Genomic DNA, 21,915 nt, shown 5'->3' on the forward strand with positions numbered 1-21,915 from the left:
AAGTTCCCCAGCAACTGATGTATATAGGCTTACTGCATCTGATACTCTAGGACGTGGCCATTGATAGCCTTCACCTCCAGGAATTTATCCAACCCCTTTCAAACCACCCAAATTAGTGGCCATCACTACATCTTGTGGAAGTGAATTCCTTAGTTTAACTATGTGCTGTGTGAAGAAGTACTTCCTTTTAACTGTACTGAATCTCTCACCAATCAGCTTCATGGGATGACCCCGGTTCTAGTATCATGAGAGGGGAGAAAAATATCACCCTAACATTATTATAAGACACATCCTAGTAATTTGGGCATTTCCAGAAGTTGTTGTGCTTTGGGTTGTTAGAATGTCACTAGGGGCAAATAAAATTTGCTGTAGTTTTGGAAGTCTAGATTTTTGCCAACCATAGAAGATTGGGCTGAGGACTTTTTGGTTTTATCCACTAAATGGTGAATTGCATACCAAAGGAAAAATTCATCTCAATTTGGGAATGATTTCTAAACATGTCCTCCAAATGTGGTCTAGTTAACTTACATACACAAGACTGTCATTCCCTTCCCCTCCATACCTCCCTTCAAATCACCCCTTTCCCAATCTAAATCTCTTCCATATCTGGGGTGGGGGCGGCAATGGTGCCATAAGGGCACGGCAAGACTTTAGAGGAGAAGTCCAGGGTCCACTCAGCAGAATGAGCAGGAGGAACTCCAAACACAGCAGGGATGGCTGAGCACATTTTGAAGTAAGTGTAGTAATACATATTACCAGTGGAGGCTGGTGGCTCTGATGCTAGTGGGGCAATGACTCCTCTCCAGGTTTCAGTCAGAACGCTAAAGGACCTATCTTGGTCATCGGAGCCACCAGACTATGCTGCATATTATCATCTAAAGAGGGGGCCTTGTATCATTTAGTCCAGAGGCTAAAATTATCTAACTGCACTACAGCAGCAGGGGAGGGGCAGGGGTTGATGGTGGAGGGATGCTGTTGTTCTTTTTTCAGGAGATCCTGAACATGTAGTTTGTACATCTATTATCATCATCATCATTGTCGTCATCATCATCCTACAATCATGTATAGCAAGTGAGCCAGATTAAAGCTAGTCTTTCTCACCATGTAGATTCCTAGCGCTCTAGTTTTTTGCAATCTACAATGAGAGCAATGCTTTGATTTCACCATGTCTCTTATCTTTTATTTTACTGTGTGGCTTACTTTTTTTCATGGCAACGCTGGACTTTGAGAAGGTGTTTGGGTGACATCTAACATGACACAAGCAGATTTCCACTCACTCAACAGGACTTCCATTTCCTTCCCTCCCTCTGAGTCCCCCACAAATCTGCTAGAGAGGGTCCCTTAACCCAGGCCCATGTTTTTGTAGCACCTAATTTCATACTTATTTATTTATTTATTACATTTTTATACCGCCCAATAGCTGAAGCTCTCTGGGCGGTTCACAAAAATTAAAACCATGAGGAACATAATAAAACAACCGACAATCTAAAAACCCAAATACAAAATACAATATAAAAAGCACAACCAGGACAAAACCACACAGCAGAAATTGATATAGGTTGAAATATGGAATTAAAACAGCAAAATTTAAATTTAAGTTAAATTAGGTGTTAAAATACTGAGAAAATAAAAAGGTCTTCAGCTGGCGATGAAAAGAATACAGTATAGGTGCCAGGCGGACCTCTCTGGGGAGCTTGTTCCACAGCCGGGGTGCCACAACAGAGCATTTTAGCATTTCTGTAAGAAGTACATTAATCTATGTTGGAGAGGGGAGAGGAAAACAACTTGCTTTTCTTTTCTATATAAAAACAGAAACAATATTCATTGAGTAAAGATAATGACTTTTTTGTATTAAAAAAAACACATAACAATGTTTTCTGTTCTTCAAAAAGCCAAATCCCACTTTGAATTTAAAGCAGAAGATTGGCTCAGGTTTTGTGGCTTTAGGGTGGTTCCTTGTCCTCTACTTACTTAGGTTGCTCATGTTTCTTTTTCCTTTGCAGAGCCAGAAGCTCCGAGAGGTTTTCAATCTGGATTTCCCAGACAATAACTTCTTACTCAAGACATTGACAGTAGTTTCTGGTCCTGATATGGTGGACCTCACCTTTCACAATTTTGTCTCCTATAAAGAAAATGTTGGAAAGGTATTGGAAAACTAGACAGGGTCAGGTGGAGAACTATGAAGTGTCCTGGAAACAACCCAAAAGGAAGGGAAGATGAGTGTTACATAGTATTGCGGCTTTATTTTTCAACGTGTGATCACACATCATCATTCACAGCAGTGGTAGTTTATTTTGCTCTGTTCTCAACTATCCTAGCAGCCAGGCAGAGTCACTATTGTGCTATCATGCTAAACATTTGGATTTGGATATGAGATTCTTAGGTTTTAATTCTTGCTCAGCCATGAGGCTTGCTGGATGGTTTTCAATATGTCTTCCACCCTACTTTATCTCACAGTCTGGCTGTGAAGAAAGGAAAGGGAAAGGAACCTCTTGTGCAAGCACTGAGTCATTACTGACTCTTGGAGGGACGCCAGCTTTCGCTGACGTTTTCTTGGCAGGCCTTATAGCGGGATGGTTTGCCATTGCCTTCCCCGGCCATTATTACCTTTCCCCCAGCTAACTGGGTACTCATTTTACCGACCTCGGGAGGATGGAAGGCTGAGTCGACCCGAGCCGGCTGCCTGAAACCAGCTTCCGCTGGGATCGAACTCAGGCCGTGGGGAGAGTTTCAGCTGCAGAAACTGCTGCTTTACCGCTCTGCGCCAAATCACAACAATAAGACTGGTGGGACCTATTATGGAGGGTGATAGTCTGGATAGACACACATTAACTAGTGTGGTGCAGTAGTTAGACTAGGCCTGGGGAGACTCAGCTACAAGTCCCCACTTAGCCAGGAAGCTCACTGCATAGGTTTAAGCCGTTCATTGTCTCTCAGCCTCACTTACCTCACAGAACTATGGGGGCAGGGAAAACCAGGCATGATTTCTTAATTCCTTGGAGGAAAGGTGGCATATAAATGTAATAAACTTGAATTCTTTATCTTCCTATCCTGGATTTATTATAGACAGGTTCCTGTAAGATGTACTGAAGTGTCCTTTTTTCATTTTGGACATGTGGATGAAAAGAGGAAGGTGATACTAACAACCTGATTCTAAACACTTTTACTGGCATTTAATGTCATTGATTTCAGTGGTGCTATAATTAGGATCATGACTTCAACAAAGATAAGAGGGACACGGAATAAGCATGCATCCCATGTGGAACTAGGTCATGACACAGTTGTTCAATAGCATTGAAAGTGTGGGTGCTGCACAGCAGTTTTCCACTTTCCACTTGTACACTTAGCTTGGTGTTGTTTTTTTTCAGAGTTGGGCAGATGATATCATGGGCATTGTTAGGAATCCCTTTGCATATAATGCCTGCCGCTACAGCTTCCTGGAAAAAATGTAAGTAGCCATCAGTTAAGTTTGTATTTCCAAGCCTTTCATATCACTCTTTCTAGCAACAAACTCATGTGGCGAGTGACAACAGAAATAGAGTCAACATGGAGCCACTGAAAAACTAGAAGGATGTATCAGCAAGCCTAAGAATACCCCAAGGTTTCCAGAAGTACAACAAACCTTTTTTTGAAAAAGAGGGCATCCTCCCCGCCCCATAAGAACATAAGAAGCACCATGCTGGATCAGACCAAAGGTCCATCTAGTCCAACACTCTGTTCACACAGTGGCCAACCAGCTGTCGGCCAAGGACCAACAAAGCAGGACATGGTGCCACAGCACCCTCCCACCCATGTTCCCCAGCAGCTGGTGCACACAGGCTTACTGCCTCAAATACTGGAGATAGCCAAAGAAACCCAGCCCAAGGAGGATAGGGCATGCTCAGTAAGTATGGAATATTGAGCATCAGTCAAAATAGGAAAACTTGGCAAGGGAGTGAAATGTCCTGCTTACACTTTACAGTATTCTGGAGGAGGACATTGCTGTCTGGAATCCTGAACAGGAATAGATCTATTAAGGATGAAGTTACACTGCATTATTTTGTTGCAGGTCCCCTTGTTTTTCTCTGTCTCCATTTTATAAGATGACAATGAAGGCTAAATCCTTAGAAATCACAGGCACAATGCTTGAATTTCATAATTTATGGAAATCATAAATTCCAGTGACTGCAATAGGTCAACAAGAAATGTGTGTCATTGCAACTACCCAGTACTAGTAGAGAATTTCTTCCATTGGGTCACCTGGTGACAGTGGCTGCAACCAAAATTGTGTTGAGATGAGCAGAGTATAGATGTAAACAATTATATCCAGAAACCCAAAGTATGATATTAAAAGAAGTTTCTCTTTGCTATTATATTGCTGTCTGGCAAATCCTTCCCCTGCAGGCTTTTATTAATCACCACAGTGAAGAATCCTCACCTATCCTGATGCCTTTACATTTAGCCAGGAGTGATAATACACCAGCAAAATGCCTGAAATTCATAAAGCAGTTTATAAAAATAATAATTTCCAGTAATTGCAAATGCTATGACATTGTGAAATGTAATGGGTTTTTTTTCTTCCAATCAGTGTGAAATTTAATTTCAGCATCACATCTAACAATAATAATTCATCTTAGGCTTTTCAGAAATATCTGCCACTGGGCCATGCACCGATTTTAATGCTTGTTTCACGTTTCCCTACCATGCTTCCCTCATTATGTACTTCTTTCATTTCTTTTTCCCTCTCCCCTTTGTGGGTACCAAGGTCAACAAAGGATTGCCTCTTTTGATCTTTTCACAGATTGGTGAAGCTGAAGATGCAGCTGAATTCTGAGGGGAAAATTCCTGTTAGGAAGTGAGTATGGCATTCGTGCATGTTTAGACCAATAATGCACTATGTGGCAAACCTGAGTAATTGCAGTGGCAAGGGATCCCCTTGGGCAAAGAACTGCCCAAACAATCCTTATTCCCATTATTTATTTTGAGAGGAGAGAGAGAGAGAGAGAGAGAGAGAGAGAGAGAGAGAGGTCCAGTCCAGTGGGGACTGGGAGCTCCAATTTCAGTGGATTTCAGTCAGATCCGGCCAGAACTCTAAAAGAGCTATCCAAACTGCTGAACCTATTTTGAGGCTAGGGTTCAGCTCTGTTGGCTGGTTCTTGCTAAAGCCCAGAATGGATTCACAGCCCCACCGAAATCTGAGCCACCAGCCTCCACTTGTCCAGTCTGATGTGTGCAAGGCTGAGGTAAAATGTGTCAGGTTTCAAATGCCATGGCAAGTTCAGCTATGTTCTACAGCATTCACACTGCATGTTTTATTTATTCATTTTAATTTATTTCAATTCTATGCCACCCAATATCCAAAGCTCCCTGAGCAGTTCACCCAAATTAAAACCCCAAATAAAACATAACAAAATCGTGAACATATACCACAATTAAAACAATGTGAAACACCTAAAAATATTTAACGATACAATACCAGAATCCAATAAAACAACTGACATTAAAAAGCCTATCATAAACTGTCAAATACCTGGGAGCAGAGGAAAGTCTTAACTTGGTGCTGAAAAGATGACAATATTGGTACCAGGCAGGCCACAGCAGGGAGAATGTTTTGCAATATGTGAACTTCGTTTCCTCGAAGGAGTTCAAGGTGACATATACTGTTCCCCCTCCCAGGTTTTTCCTTCCAATAATCCTGGGAGACCATGAAATTATTATTATTATTATTATTATTATTATTATTATTATTATTATTATTATTATTATTTTATACTGCCCAACAGTTGAGGTTCTCTAGGCAGTTTTCAATTAAAACGATAATATACAGGAAGACAAGATTTAAAAATTAAAAAAATATTATATAACACCAGGATAACTTATAGTCCAGGAAAAGCTTGTCTAAAAAGATATATTTTCAGGAGGCGTTTGAAGGATGTTACATTTTATGCCTCCCAAACTACACAAGGGATGGAGATAGATTAGGCTGAGAGAGAAGGTGTGGCCCAAGGTCACCAAGTGAGCTTCAGGGCTGAGTGGGGATTTGCGTTGCTCTGTGGCTTTTCTACATGAGGTACCCTATTTCTTTGATTCTAAGACGTAGTTTTTCCCCCATATAAACATCTCTAAAAATGGGGTGCATCTTAGAGTTGCAGGTGTGTCTTAGGTTTTTTTTTCTGTTGGTGGTACTGAAATCAATGGCAGATTACAATTCAAGAAATACGGTATTTGTCGTGCACTTATCATTACTTATTCACAGTTCTTTGCAGGTGCTTTAGATGATGTTGTGACCCTCCAGTTTCACTTCTGTATCTTTTGGTCAGTTACCACAGTGCCACCTAGGGGTTATGTAGGAGAAAACAGGAAAGGAAACACTTCTCGTGTAGTGCTCTGATCTCAATTCTGTGACAAACCCAGAAGTAGATACAGTGGATTAACAGCTTCATGTAGAAAAGCTCTCAACCCAAGTGAGCCTCTCCCCCTTTCTCCTGGTTCTCCTCGCATTATTAAACGAAAAGAAATATTCCCGAGTCTTACCCTTCACTTCTGGTTCCTTGACAGGAAAAAGAAAACCTATAGTACAGTTCAGCTGACAGAAATGGCCCTCTTCCTTTCCTTTGATTGAACAGAAATAAAGGAAAATGGGTTGTATCCAATATTAGTCCTTCTAGAGAGCAAGTGCGGTATTGCAGTTAGAGTGTTGGACTGTGACATTGGTGGCCTGGGTTCTAGTGCCCAGTCAGCCATTTCCTCACAATAATCTTGGGAAGTAGGTTAGGCTGAGAGTCAGTGGCTGGTCCAAAGTCACCCAATGAGCTTCCGAGCTAAATGGGGACTAGAACCCAGATCTCCCCAAATCCCAGTCCAGCACTCTAACCACTACATCACACTATTTCTTGGGAATGTCAGAGAAATCCACAATGGAACCAAATGAGTTCGGATTCCACAGTGGACCAGATTTTCCTCTATCTGGCATAGTCCATGGATTTGTGGACTGTTTTCCTAACATTTGGAAATTTTGTTCAGATTTCGTCGTAGAAAATATGCATAAATAAAAAGTGGCCAAAAATGCACATTTTTCTTATAGGCTAAAGCATGAAAATATGCATTTGGGGGAATTTGCAGATTTGTGCACTTGTGAATTTGTGTAAATTCTATTTGCAACCTGCAAAAAAAAAAGCCAATTCCATCAATGGGCAGATGATGGAACGAAAGGTGCCTGACAATCCGCGAAACAGAGACAGAATGGATTTTGCACAATCTATAGATGAATGATGTACTCTAATAATGGAACAGAATGGATATTTTTTTCTTTCAGAAAGAAAGACATTCTGGAATGCTAAAAAATATCAGATTTTGATTTGGTAACCTCAATTGCATCCTAATATTTTATTTGTAGAGATTGCATTGGCAAGCATTACATTCTTTCTCTGCCCCACTGCCAGGTAGTTCTTCCCCTATAGCTCTGCCTCTAATTTGCCTCTCTCTCTCTCTCTCTCTCTCTCTCTCTCTCAGTATTTTTCAAATGTTTCCTGCAGACCGAAAAAGGGTAGAAGCAGCGTTAAGTGCTTGTCACCTTCCGAAGGGGAAGGTGAGTATAACCTTGGTTCAACATTGCCAATTTATCATAGTCATTAAACGTATTTTCACTACAAATTTATATTGCTGTTATACCAGCTGATGGGTTAGATCCAGACATGCTTAGAGCAGATCCCTTCAGATCAGGGACTTACCTTAGTTGTGAGTGATGTAAGTTCCATTGATTCCAATGGACTTACTCTAAGCTTAACTAAGTCTGGTTCCAATCCTATGAAGAATTCTGGGAATTGTAAGTTGGTAAGGCTGTTGAGAATTCTCTGTTGCAGATCCCTAACTAGAGCTCCTGGTTCCTTGGGGGAGAGGGAATGGTTGATAAACCAATTTAAGGCACAGTCCTATGCAAGATATAGACGTGTGTGTGTGTGTGTGTGTGTGTGTGTGTGTGTGTGTGTGTTTCTTCACCATGTCTTCACCATGCAAAATTTGTAATTTTGCACTGCTGCTGTTTTTATCTGGTTGAGCTTTTAAATTGTATTTTATATTATGGTTTTATACTGTTGTTTTATACTTTGAATGGTTTTAATTTTTGTGAACCGCCCAGAGAGCTCCGGCTATTGGGCGGAAATGTAATAAATAAATAAATAGGGGAAGGACTTTCAGCTCAGAGGGGACAATTTCCAAGGCAAGCTGCCTTTTGCCTCTTTCATTTTGAAAATGGAGCTCACTGAAAGTGTTGATAACACTCATCATGAGTTGATCTTTTGTTTCCAGAATGATGGCATCAATCCAGAGGACTTTCCTGAAGCAGTGTTCAAAACATTCCTGATGAACCTATGCCCTCGGCCAGAGATTGATGAGATATTTACCTCACAGTAAGCTTCCTTTGTGTAACAGGACAAGGGAAGGGATACTCTGTTCCTAGGTCTCTTTTTATTTTGGCACATCTTGCAGTCACTATTAATTTCACATTGTACTTATGTGCTGCACAAATCCACTGTGAGTATGCTCACCCAGGAAAATACATTTTTGTAGAGTAGGGACAGGTGGCAAGATTATCCCCATTCCTTCACACCATTTTGTTAACTTTGGTTACAATCCAGAACAGAGTTATGTGTGTTTATACTCAAACTAGATGTTACAAGAAATGTGAGCTTGCAGTTTAAAATAGCAGCAATGCACCAAGTTCCTCTTCCACTCACTGCAACATCTAGTTTGAACTTTAGGCTTTCTGTACCATTGGCCATGGTATCCTTCTGAGGCATCTGTCAGGAATGGGACTTCAAGGCAGTGTTTTAAGGTGGCTCCCATCCTTCTTGGAGGTACAACTTCAGAAGTTGGTGCTGGAGACTCCTGTTCAACATTGTAGCCATTGGACTATGGTGTTCCTCATGATTCCAGATTGTCCCCTATGCTATTTAACATATACATGACCCCTACGTGATTGTTTGGAGTTTTGGGGTTTGGTGCCACCAGTATGTTGATGACATCCAACTCTATCTCTCCTTTCCATCTAAATCCAAGGAAACTGTTCTAGTTCTAAATCAGTGTCTGCTGGACTGGATGTTTACCTAGGGATGTTTACCTAGGGAGGTTGTGGGCTCTCCCACACTAGAGGCCTTCAAGAGGCAGCTGGACAACCATTTGTCAGGGATGCTTTAGGGTGGATTCCTGCATTGAGCAGGGGGTTGGACTCGATGGCCTTGTAGGCCCCTTCCAACTCTGCTGTTCTATGATTCTATGATGGTGAACAAATTGAAGGTGAACAAACTGATGGTGAACAAATTAAACCAGACAGGACAGGACAGAGGTGCACCTGGCCAGTCAAAAGGCAATTAAGAGAATAGATAGTCCACCTGTGTTGGAAGGAGTCACACCTTGAAGACTCTTGAAGAGTTCAGCCCCAAACCTGAAAGCCCAGATTTGGCAATGGCCGGGAGTGTATGTGCATAGCTGAAGCTAGTGCTCCAATTATGCCCATTCCTGGAGATGTCTCATCTGGCCACAGTGATGCATGCCTTAGTTACATCCTATTCGGACTACTGTATTGAGCTCTATTTGGGTCTGCCTTTGAAAAATGTTCAGAAACTTTCACTGGTCCAGAATGCTGCAGCTAGGCTGTTGACTGGGGCCAGTTACAGGGGGCATGTGACTCCCTTGTTACAACAGCTTCAGTGCCTATCTATAATGACCAATCTGACTTGGGACCAGGCTATTTGAAATACTTCATTTTCCCATATGATCCTGCTGTTGATGTGCACATCTAACCATGTTTACAAAAAAAAGTATTGAACTCCCCATTTCACGTGAAGAGGATATCATGCCATTGTCATTGATAAAGAATTTGTAGGGGAAATAGTTGAAATGCCAGTACTTTAGCTTAACTGGGTGTGGATCAGACTCGAGTTCTATCATGGATAGAGCTAGCCTTGGTGGTATATGAGATTGGCTCCCTAAGCAGCATAACTCCAGAATGCTTTAGCTCCTGCCTTTCCATTCTGTCTTTTTGTTTGTTTGTTTGTTTGTTTGTTTGTTTGTTTGCAAAGGACATTCTTTAATAATGTCCGATGTCCAATATTCAGGGCTAAGGGGACACATCTTGGGCAATGTTTTTGCCCCAAGGGGTTTGAGAAAGCACATCAGAAGTTGCATGCCAGCAGTGGGCACCCACTCATGCACACACCCAGACCCTTATATGCCTCTTCAGTTCCGGTATGATAAAATAGCAGTCACCCCACATAAAGTATGTTGGACAAGGAAGGTATATGAAGAAGCTAGCCAGTTTTAAATCCACACAAATATGTGTTGGAAAAATTGCCTCACTCTAAAGAGGGATTTTCCAGGGGCACCTAAAGACACCTTCTCTTTGTCCTTCTTCCATTGTCTCTCCTTAGCCATTCAAAAGCCAAGCCGTACATGACCAAGCACCACCTGACAACATTTATCAACAAGAAACAACGAGATTCCCACCTCAATGACATGCTTTACCCTCCTGCTAAGCCAGAGCAAGTGCAGGGTCTCATAGAGAAATATGAGCCCAGTGGGATGAACATTCAGAGAGGTGAGTCATTCCAAGTCTAGGAAGACAACACATACAGCCATTAAAAAGGCAATTCTTACTGTCAAATTTGAGGAGGGGCCATCAATCAGTGATGGAGCACATGGTTTGCACGCAGCAAGTAATGTCATTTTAAATAACAACAACAACAACAACCTGACAGTCTTTAAGTTTAGTAAACTCAGCTGTTTTTAAAGACTGGTTGCTCTTGTTTTTATATTATTTGCTTTATCTTATTTTCTTTTAAATGTTGTCAATCAATTCAGGCTTTTCAGTGGGAAAGTGCTATCCATTTTATAAATATATTTACTAATATCCCGCTCTCCTCTTCCATTTACATGGAACGGTTGGGAGCAGAAGGTGGTCAGTTTTACAATACTAGAACTGCATTGGTAGTAATGGGTTGGAAGTACCCTATGGAGGGTGGTATTAATAGGGATGAATGGATTTTGTTGTCTGTGGTTTGTGGATTATCAGGTGTCATTCATTCCGTCATCTGCTCATTGACAAAATTGGATTCTTGTATGAGAATTTCATTCCTGTCTGGAAATGCACACTTGCACAACCCCCCACCCAAAAAGTTTTTTTTAAAAAAATGGTTCACACATCCATAGAATTCACGTGACTCGGAAGAAGCTGGTCTGTTGTGGAATCCAAAAGTCAAATTCAGAAATATGAGCTCATTTGAATCCATTGAGGATTTCCCCAACATCCCTGAACCCTGAAAGATGAGAGAAAAAGTTGGGCATAGGCCCTGACAGATACATGGAGGTGCCCACCATATTCACTGAACCTTGAACCTTTTTGTGACAGAGGGAAGCTAAATATTCATGAGCAGGGTGGGGAAAGGCTGCAAATTGTCCCTCAAAACCCTGGCGTTGTGGTAGTAGGGGTCTAAATGACATCCACCACACTTCTGTGGCACAATAAAGTAGGAGTGTCAAACCTCTTTTGGCTCAAGGGCAGTATTCAACTTCTGAGAAGCTATTGGGGGTGTAGGGCTGAAAGCAAAAGGAGTGGGGCCAAAGGCAAAAGGTGTCATGTCTTACCTGGAGGAGGATTCATCAGGTGAAGAAGAGGCAGGAGAGACCCAGCACAATGAGCCCTAGATGGAGAGCTGGAGGCACCAGCTGACAGCACTCCCCTGGAACCATTGGAAGAGCAGCCTGGCCCCTCCAGTGTCATTCATGGACTCCCCCAAATGCAGGAGCCAGAGCCAGAGACAATTCATCCTACTGAATGGTGTAGGCTCAAACATGAAGAGGCCACAGCGTGGGGCCTCCCTTAAAACCAACACGCTGGCCTAATTAGCCAGCTGTGTTGATTAATGACCAGCTATAAATCAGCACAGCCAGAACTAGATCTCTGCTACAGTCAACTTTGAGTTAACCTCAGTGTGTTGCCTTGCTTCTCTGGACCTTGCTGACTCTTGGATTCTCAACAACCACTTGGACACTCCCTGGCTTGGCTTCGATGTTTGGCATAACTGACTTCTGTGGATCGATCTCTGGACTGCTTTTCATCTCGCCCCTGCCTTCTCCTACTATGCTACTCAGATTCCTGTGTATGATCTTGGACTGGACGAGCTTCTCTCTTTGTTTACACCTGGGACTATCTGAGCATTGACCAGGGCACTTGCCATTCTAAAAACAGGACAAAAGGGGCAGGGCCAAAAACACCAGCATATTTTAGATTAAGTTCTTATTGCCAGTAACTAACCCTTAAGAGAATCATTTCAACCTTTTAGAATGGTGTGGGGAGGTATGCAAAAGCCACTGAACAATCAGTGGTCAGGCCAAGGGTGCAAGGCCAGGTGAAGGTGATGGGGCCATGTGGAGAACCCCAGATGGCTGGATTAGGATTTTCATTGGGCCAGATCTGGCCCATGGCCCTGAGGTTCAGCACACCTGAAATAACGCCTTGTGGCAGGAAGGACCCTCAGGCCTTGTACTCCACTACCAGTAAAAATATTGTTTTATCTTATAGGACAGCTGTCTCCAGAGGGAATGGTCTGGTTTCTGTGTGGGCCGGAAAACAGTATAGTATCACAGGACAAACTGTTGCTATATCAGGATATGAGCCAGCCACTCTCTCACTATTTCATCAACTCATCTCACAACACCTACCTGACAGGTATGCCTCCATATGGAGACATGTCCATTTCTAGCAGTTATTGTATTGCAAGAGGGTGACCATTGGCCCACTGCACACTGCCCAGACATGGAAACCATGGTACTTCTTGTATATGCATTGAACAGTGCTGCAGAGATAAGCATGGGGCTTCTGATGGTCCCTCTGGCTCTACCCTGAGCATTTCTCATTCTAGCCCTACTGGTACAGTGTTGTAGCAGGGGAGTGATTGGCGATGAGAGTTATCAAGACCAAATCTACTGGCTGAAAGACAGCTTGCAAGAAATGCAAGGAACTATGGTAGCAACCTTCAAGACTCGGTTGGTGATGTTGCAACTCCATATGATGTGGCTTTTGCATAACTGGGAGGAAAATACGTAGGTGCCCATAAGAGACTGTACTGTCTCTTGTTGAAAACAAGAGCTCCAGTTATCTATCTATCTATCTATCTATCTATTTATCTATCTATTTATTTATTTCATTTCTATACCGCCCAATAGCCGGAGCTCTCTGGGCGGTTCACAAAGTGTCATGTCTAAGTGAAGAGGCAGGGGGACCATGCTTCAGTGATAGAGCCCCTGCTTTGCATGATGTAGAAGGTCCCCAGTTCACTCCCTGGCAACTCCATTTTTGAAGAGGAGCAGGGAGCAGGTGGTATGAAAGGCCCTGGAGTGCTGGTGCTTGTCAGAGTAGACAGGCTGGGCTAAACGAACTAATAGTCCGAGCTGACCCAAGGCAGCTTCCTATATCCCTAAATGCTGCTTACCTAGAATACCTGCGTGCACAGAACTTCCACATTCAAAAAAGATGGCTGCCTTTCTGACACCAGACGTCTTTTTCCTCCTCCTGCATGTCTTTGCAGCTGGGCAATTTTCAGGCATCTCATCTCCTGAAATGTATCGCCAGACCCTGTTGGCTGGCTGCCGCTGTGTGGAACTGGATTGCTGGAAGGGACGTCCTCCGGATGAGGAGCCCATCATCACTCATGGGTTCACCATGACTACGGAAATACTGTTCAAGGTACAAAACACGTTGGGGGTTATTTATTTTTCTTGTTTGTTCGTTTCGTCACTTGAGGGTAAATTCCAAAAGTGGCTTATAAATTTTCAAAAGACAAATGAAACAACACATCACAATCTACTCCACTTTGCCTGTATAATTCTTAAAAGTGTAGCACCCAAAACTGGATATTGTACTGCATAGGAGGTCTGACTAGTGGAATTCTTACTTCCATGACTTTAAAATTGTGATTCCATTGTTGCACCCTAAAAATCACATCCCGAGGTCCTTTTAATATGTACTACAGCCAAACTATGCGCTCCCCATCCTATACCTGTGTATTTGATTTTGGGTTGTTGTTTTTCCTAAATGCAGAACTTCACATTTATCACTGTTGCTTTTCTTTTTAGTTTTGGCCCAGTTTTCCATATCAATGGTTTTAATTTGGCACTAAATAACATACAGTGATATAACAATTTCAAAACATGGGTACTTAGATACACATGTATCATACTGGTAATGTGTATCTCATAAGTGATGAAACTACCTGTTAAATGGCCAAGAGTCCTGAGGCCTCCCCAAGTTTCCCCACCCCACCACCGCAAGCCTATCACTTCCCCTTTGAAGACCCTAGATACAGGCATGCCCAACGGAAGGCATCCAGCCAGACGAGTAGACCAGTGTAGCCATGTGTCGTACTTTACAGAGGACACTTCTCTGCAGAGGGCATTACTTTACAGAGGACACTACCCTATTTGAAGGGCTGTCAGAGGACAGTCCTCTATTTGAAGGGTTGTCCAGTCCAAGCCTGGTTTAAAGATAAAGAGCCATAAGAACGGAGGACAGCAGGGGCCTTGAAATTGTCCATCAGCATTCAGTACCTGGGCAGTAGTCTGAGCAGGAGTTTAGGTCACATGGTCTCAGACTTCCCCACTCTGGTGAAATGTATTGTAGTTCTATTTAATTTATAGCAATTCTTTCCAAATGTGCATCTATACATGTACATTATCATATGCAAATCGTCGTGCAAGTCAATGTCCTCTTTTGTGGGGGGATGTATAAGCAGCCACCTTACTAGTGCCTTCAGTCATATTTTCAGCAGGGCATAAACAAGAATAAAAGGTCTCTTTTTCCCTTATCTAGCGATTAACTTCTCTAATATGCTCGTAGGTTTTAGTGTTCATAATTTCACATTCTAGATCTTATGACATCACAGTTTCCTTTTGCACAGCACCACACAATCTGCAGAGCAAATAGAGCCTATTGTGTTACACTGGAGCTATAATTGCATGGAAGGGCTGCTCTGCACCACAATAATGAACCCTGCCAAGGAATTGCAGGTCATGAGCACAGCGTGCAGCTTTCATTCCAACTTACATAACAGATACGGGTCCTCCCCTCTCCTGTTCCTTCCTATGGCTGTCTTCCTCTCTGAAATAGCTGTGGGTTGGGGAGGCACCTCTCTCCTGCTTTGAACCTGTAACACTCTGCTTTGAAATGCAGATCAGGTAGAGAGGCACAGCAACACAGCCTCCCCCAGCCATCCATTCCTCCTTTGATCAGGAAGACTTGCTTTCCAAGAGGCAATCTGAAGGCCTGGACCTCATTAATCCCTGGTTCAATTCATTTGACTTTACTGATGCTGCATGAGATACCCAAGGCTCCGTTTGCCACAGAAAAGTTATGTGCCGTTATAAAATAATATGGTATACAGTTGCACGGTGTCATAGAACAAACTGAGCAAGAGAAAGAGAAGGTGGATAATTATAGGGAAAGCAATGCAGCTGTAACCTAATGATTTCCAGGGCTGGAGGCGGAGGGAAATAAAAGAAACTTAATGGCAGATGAATAGAGGTTCTGCAAAAGAGGTTGTTTCTAAATAAATAAATAATGCCAAGAAAGCATCTGTTGGATTTCTTTTGGGAAAGTTAGAGCTCGTGGCTGTTCCTGAATGTTCCAAACTGTTACTCTCTGAAGGGCATCTTGCACACAAGGGATTTTAAGGCTGGGTTCACACAACTCGCTAACCCACCCAGTGAGGGGTGTTGTTGAACTGTGGGTTATCGTGTTGTCTGAACGCAGCACGTTTACTACAGGGTGTGCTGTTAACCATGTAGTGTGGCTTGTCAGCCACCGTGAACAACCCGAGAAGAAGGCATGGGTTTTCAAGGTGGCTTGTTTGTGAAAAATAAACCACTCTGCATGTTTAACAAACCATCCTGTAGAAAACGTGTCGCGTTCAGACAACAAGATAACCCATGGTGGGTTAGTGCGTTGAGTGAACTCAGCCTAAATGTTTGCAGGAAAATGCAAAGTGTGAGTTCAACAAATACATGCATACAGATGTATTTGGTCCATTGCATGCATGGTTGGAACACAGGAGAGGGCCTTCTCGGTGGCTGCCCCAGGGCTCTGGAACTCCCTTCTCAGGGAAGCTAGACTGGCTCCCTCCTTGGTGTGCTTCCGGAGGCAGGCAAAAAACCTTTTTGTTCCGGTAGGCCTTTGGGGAGTAGTCTGGACCTCTGCTTATGCATTGTTTATGTATTGGAATTTATTTTTTAAAAAATATTATTTGTATTTTAAATGTTTTTAAAGTTTAAAATGTTTTAATATTGTAACATCTTTAATTATATTTTTATTTTTTGTATATGTCTATTCATAGGTTTTAACTGTACATGTTTTGATTTGTAAAGCCGTCTTGAGTCCCAGTATTGGGGAAAAGGTGGAATAATAATAATAATTAATAATAATAATAATAATAGACTACAATTGTCTGTTGAGTGTACATTAAAGGCATAGGAATATAGAAAGCTGCCCTGTACTGACCATTGGTGCATCTAGCCCAGTACTGTCAACACTGGTGAGGTTCACACAACATGCTGGGCTCACCATGAGTTGTTTAATTTCTGATGAGCTGCAGTGCATGCCAGGCGCCATTTTTAATATCCAAGCCCCATCAGAGCAATTGGGGGTTGCCGTGTGGTGGTTTATTTGACAGTGAAGCAACCCTCACATCACCTTGCCCTGATTGGGGTTGCATATTCAAAATGGCACCTGGCACACATCACGCCTCCTTGAGGGTTGAGTAACCCCCAGTGAGCCCCACATGTCACATGAACTGGGTCACTGAATGGCAGCAGCTCTCCAGCATTTCAAAGTGGAGCTTTCCTGTCCCTAATTGGAAATGCCACCAGGGACTGAGCCTGGGACCTTCTGCCTGCCAAGCATGGGCTCTACCACTAAGCTACAGCTCCACCCCTGCAGAAGTAGATGTTATCAGGGGAAGAAAAGTCCTCTTCAGGTAGTAATACAATGAGGGAAGACTTGTGCACTGGCTCCATCCCTGACTTCTCCATGGTGATTGGGAAGGTCTGAAGAGGTAATGCCACTACATTTGGCTGAACATGGTTACAGTTCATCACAGAATCTGGAACCCTGTGCAATCATGGAGTTCCTACAGAAATGGCCACTCTGCAGATTTTGAAAACTGTATTAACACCCAAGAACAGCACTTAGGTTACAAAGTCTCTCTCTCTCTCTCTGTCTCCAGGATGCAGTTGAGGCTATTGCAGAAAGTGCTTTCAAAACCTCTCCCTACCCACTGATTTTGTCCTTTGAGAACCATGTGGACTCGTGAGTACTAAGTGTTTGCTGATTGGCAAAAAGGTTGACTTTGCACTCTAGAGAACTGGAGGGTGGGAGGGGTGAACAGTGCATTCAGTCATTATAAAGTGAAGCCTTCTTGTTGTACTGTTAGCAGCCTTCTGGAGGCAAACATTTATGATGGGAAAAGTGAAGGCAAAATTTGAGAGGGACCACTGCATGGATACTAGACAATCTACAAACTTGGCAAAAAGGAGGCTCAGGGGAGACATGATAGAGGTGTACAAAATTATGCACGGTGTGGAGAATGTGGATAGGGAGACATTTTTCTCCCTGTCTCAAAATACTAGAACTCGGGGTCATCCCATGAAGCTGATTGGTGGGAGATCCAGGACAAATTAAGGGAAATACTTCTTCACACAGTGGATAGTTAAATTATGGGATTCACTACCACAAGAAGTAGCGATGTCTACCAACTTGGATGGTTTTAAAAGGGGGTGGGATAAATTCCTGGAGAAGGCTATCAATGGCTACTAGCCCTGGTGGTTACGTGCTACCACCAGTATCCGAGGCAGTAAGCCTGTGTGCACCAGTTGCTGGGGAACATGGGTGAAAGGTTGCTGTTGCACCGTGTCCTGCTTTGTTGGTCCTTGGTCGACAGCTGGTTGGCCACTGTGTGAACAGAGTGCTGGAATAGATGGATTCTCGGTCTGATCCAGCATGGCACTTCCTATGTTCTTACATGTCATGTTAAGCATGTGTTTGTTTGTTTTACAAAATCATACTTAACACTAGCCACTTACTACTTCAAGGAAAAAGTAGCCATGACGTACCCTAATCTTGTGCATGGTGAAGGAGGGGTTTTAACCCTTTACTCATGCTGGCTTGTAGCCAAAATTACTCCCTGCCTCCGAGGCTGCTATTTGCTTCCTGAATCTGTTATTTCATTTTGATTCTCCATCAGATCTTAGTAGGATAAATCATATTCAAAGTCAAGATTGTTTTTCAACAAAACAAAAACAATAAAACAAAACAAAGTAAAAATAAAAAGGCAAGTGTAACTCCATACTTTAAAAGCCTCAGTTTCAAATATTACAACATTCTAAAAAAATGAAAAAGAAAAAAGAAAAAAATCACACATAAGCTTCAGCAGAGGCAGAGCAAACATCCAAATATAAGTCCATACCACTCTTTCAAATGTTGCTAATGTTGTTATGTCTTCAATCCATTGCATTATAGCTGGTGAGTGTTTATCTTTCCAATGTTGTAGTATCAGTCTTTTAGAAGTCAAGAGGGCGCGAAAAATCCATTTACACTGACCAATGTGTCATTTTCAAGAAGCAGGTACATAATTTAAGAGAACATGTGCATCATAAAATAATAAAGAGCTTTCCAATACATAGTTTATCCACAACCAAAATTGTTATGGGATAGTAGCAAGCTAGACCTACCACCTTTTTTTCAATGCATCCTTTAGATGAAATAAAGATTCTAATCTATGTTAAATGCTTGTCATGGGGAACATTCACAACATCACATTTGTGTGATATTTAAGTTACTAAAATTAACAAAAAAGAGATGAAAACAGTATCCTGTGTTAACTCTTGATAATTTAATGTGTATGGTTAAGTTACTTAGCACTCAATGGCATACACATTTGAGAAGGGGATAGATTAATTTGCATGGAGCAGCAAACTTGGACGACCCCTGCACCTGCTAAGAGACAGACAGGGTCTTTTGGGTGTGGAGCATGGATGATGCCAATCTTTACTGCTGATAGCTAGCCTCAACTTGTTTGTGCCTTATTCCAGGGCTGCGTAAAAGGTAGATCGGGATCTCCTGTTAGATCTCTAGGTGATCTGAAATAGATCAGCAAGACTTTCTAACTCTCAGTTGTTTAACAACAATGAAAACAAAAAGCCTCTTAAATTTTTCTCTTAAATTGGGCTTTTGAAATCCATAAATCTTGGAGACAGGGGAACAGGAGCAGATCTGTTTGTGAAAAGATCTCTGTGCAAGTTCCAGTTCTGGTACTGGAAATAAATTCCTTGGTTGAGCAGATGTATCTTGCTCTACCATTCTGTATCTGCCTTCCCTTGGCATTATTTTCCACTTGGCTCCAATTGGTGGATCTCAAGGTTCTGGTGAAAAGCAAAGTAGATCCCACCAACCTAAAGTCTGCCCACTTCTGTCTTACTCCTTTCTGATATATTTTTTTTTAGGCCCAAGCAGCAGGCTAAGATGGCTGAGTACTGCAGAACCGTATTTGGGGATATGCTGCTGACAGAACCACTGGAAAAAAATCCTGTAAGTGGACAAGGATGCTAGCTCATTATAAGGGGTGATGGCTATGCAGAAACAGTTCTTTGGGATGCAGAAACTTTGCATCAATGTGAACTTCTTTTTTGGCAGCTAAAACCAGGAGTTCCACTGCCAAGCCCACAGGATCTCCTGGGGAAAATTCTGATTAAGAACAAGAAGAACCAGTTTACCCCTGGGGAGAACCAAGATGCTCTGAAGAAAAGGAAAAGTCTAGAGGATGAAGTAACTGACCAAGCCACACCAATAGACAGTGATAGCCCAGGTACCATATTATAAGGCAGCCTTCCTCAACCTGGGGCCCTCCAAACATGTAGAGACTACAACACCCACCATCCTGAGCCAGCATGACCACTGGGGATAGTGGGTGTTGTAGTCCCATAATCTGAAAGGTGCAAGATTGCAGATGGATGTTATGGGCCTTGCTTTTGGGGGACAATTTCAATAAAACTGGACTTAGTTTTTTAGGACTCTAATAAATGCCATGGTGTGGGAACAAGGATAACACTGTTGGAACAGAAAAGAACTGCACTTACTATAATTTTCTCAGTGGTTTCAAAGGCCTCCCCAAAGTAATCTATTACCTACTCATCTGCTTCCACTGGGATGATATTGCTATGATGCAGTGGAGGCTAGTGGCTCCAATTTGAGTGGGGCAGTGAATCCGCTCTGGGTTTCAGTCAGCACCAGTCAGAACTCTAAAGGAGCTATTCAGAGTGCTGAACCCTAGCCTAATGGTTTCAGCACCTTGGATAGCTCCTTTTGAATTCTTACTGGTGCTGACAGAAACCCAGTCCTACTGAAATAGGAGTCATCAGCCTCCACTGGTTTTCACATACAAAGGAGCTTCTGGATAAATTGCCGGGAAGTCTTCATGACAGCCTATATGAATACACTGATGTGTGTTTTGAATAATCAGACAGGTCAGATGAGTCGACTGAAGAGGTACCTGAAGTGGAAGGAGACCTTGGAAACCTGGATGAAGAAGAGATTAAAAAACTGCAGTCTGATGAGGTATGAACTGGGCATGTTTAGCCTGGAGAAGAGAAGGCTGAGGGGAAACATGATAGCACTCTTCAAGTACTTGAAAGGTTGTCACACAAAGGAGACCCAGGATCTCTTCTCGATCCTCCCAGAGTGCAGGACACGGAATAATGGGCTCAAGTTACAGGAAGTCAAATTCCAGCTGGACATCAGGAAAAAAATCCTGACTGTAAGAGCAGTATGACAATGGAACCAATTACCTAGAGAGGTCATGGGCTCTCCCACACTAGAGGCATTCAACAACCATCTGTCCGGTATACTTTAAGGTGGATTCCTGAACTGAGCAGGGGGTTGGACTCAATGGCCTTATACTATTCTATGATTCTATGATTACTGCTCAGGAATTGAAAATAAAACAGCCAATAGCATACTGCCCTGATACAAATATGTAGTGTTAGCACACTTCGAATGCTGTGTATAGTTCTGGTCGCCATGCCTAAAAAAAGGACAGTGTTGATCTGGGAAAAGCAACCAAAATAATCAAGGGGCTGGAGCAACTTCCCCATGAGGAAAAGTTTGAGGTTGTTCAGCTTAGAAAAAAAGGGAAGTAAGGAGATTTGGAATTGCAGAACCACCCTAAAATGGTGCCTCCAATTCACAGAGCCAATCTAGGAGGATTCTGTAGTAAATGGTATCAAAAGCCACTGAGAGATCATGAAGAATTAACAGGGTCACATTTCCCCTGTCCCTGTCCTGAAGAGGGTCATTCACTAGGGTGAACAAGGCCAATTCTGTCCCAGAATCAGGCCTAAACTCAGACTGAAATGGATCAAGACCAGCTGCAGCTTCATCCAAGACCAGCTGCAGCTGAGACACAACCATTCTCTCAAGTACCTTACTCAAAAGGGGGGGGGGAGTATTTTTGACTGAGCGATGGTTAGTATAAATCTGTGGATCATGGGAGGGCCTTTTTCAGTAGTGATTGCACCACCCCTCCTTCAAGGCAACGGGGTGTGAAAATGCACTACAATGTATTGCTCTTTTTATGGGACAATTACTTAACCCAGTTTTCTGCTAAACTGGATTTATGGGATAAAGTGACTTGACCTGGAGGCAGGATTTTTTGGGGGGAAGTCTTTAACTGATTCTGCTACTGGCAGACTTCACACATTATTTTAATTTGCTTTGCTTTCCTTTTCTTAGTAAAAAGTCAATGTTCTTCATTTCTTTCTTCATCTTCTTTATGGATCTGCTGGGAAATTTAAGAACCTGTCCTAACAGTACTGTTGTCAAAGTCCAGCAGAAATGGC

At 42.5% G+C, this 21,915-nt stretch overlaps 1 protein-coding gene across 1 annotated transcript in view; it reads left to right on the top strand.

The window, feature by feature from the left end:
- The window catches only part of PLCB2 (phospholipase C beta 2), a 73,985-nt gene that overhangs the window by 19,270 nt on the left and 32,800 nt on the right, over positions 1 to 21,915 (top strand). The window contains exons 4-15 of the mRNA XM_063118874.1: positions 2,004 to 2,144; positions 3,369 to 3,448; positions 4,781 to 4,834; positions 7,492 to 7,567; positions 8,287 to 8,387; positions 10,407 to 10,573; positions 12,557 to 12,703; positions 13,563 to 13,720; positions 17,250 to 17,332; positions 19,525 to 19,609; positions 19,715 to 19,886; positions 20,541 to 20,635. Of these exons, the coding sequence (XP_062974944.1) occupies positions 2,004 to 2,144; positions 3,369 to 3,448; positions 4,781 to 4,834; positions 7,492 to 7,567; positions 8,287 to 8,387; positions 10,407 to 10,573; positions 12,557 to 12,703; positions 13,563 to 13,720; positions 17,250 to 17,332; positions 19,525 to 19,609; positions 19,715 to 19,886; positions 20,541 to 20,635 (1,359 nt within the window). The remainder of the gene's footprint in view (positions 1 to 2,003; positions 2,145 to 3,368; positions 3,449 to 4,780; positions 4,835 to 7,491; positions 7,568 to 8,286; positions 8,388 to 10,406; positions 10,574 to 12,556; positions 12,704 to 13,562; positions 13,721 to 17,249; positions 17,333 to 19,524; positions 19,610 to 19,714; positions 19,887 to 20,540; positions 20,636 to 21,915) is intronic.

Source organism: Elgaria multicarinata, chromosome 2 (assembly GCF_023053635.1).
Source record: "Elgaria multicarinata webbii isolate HBS135686 ecotype San Diego chromosome 2, rElgMul1.1.pri, whole genome shotgun sequence".
Lineage (NCBI taxonomy): Eukaryota > Metazoa > Chordata > Lepidosauria > Squamata > Anguidae > Elgaria > Elgaria multicarinata.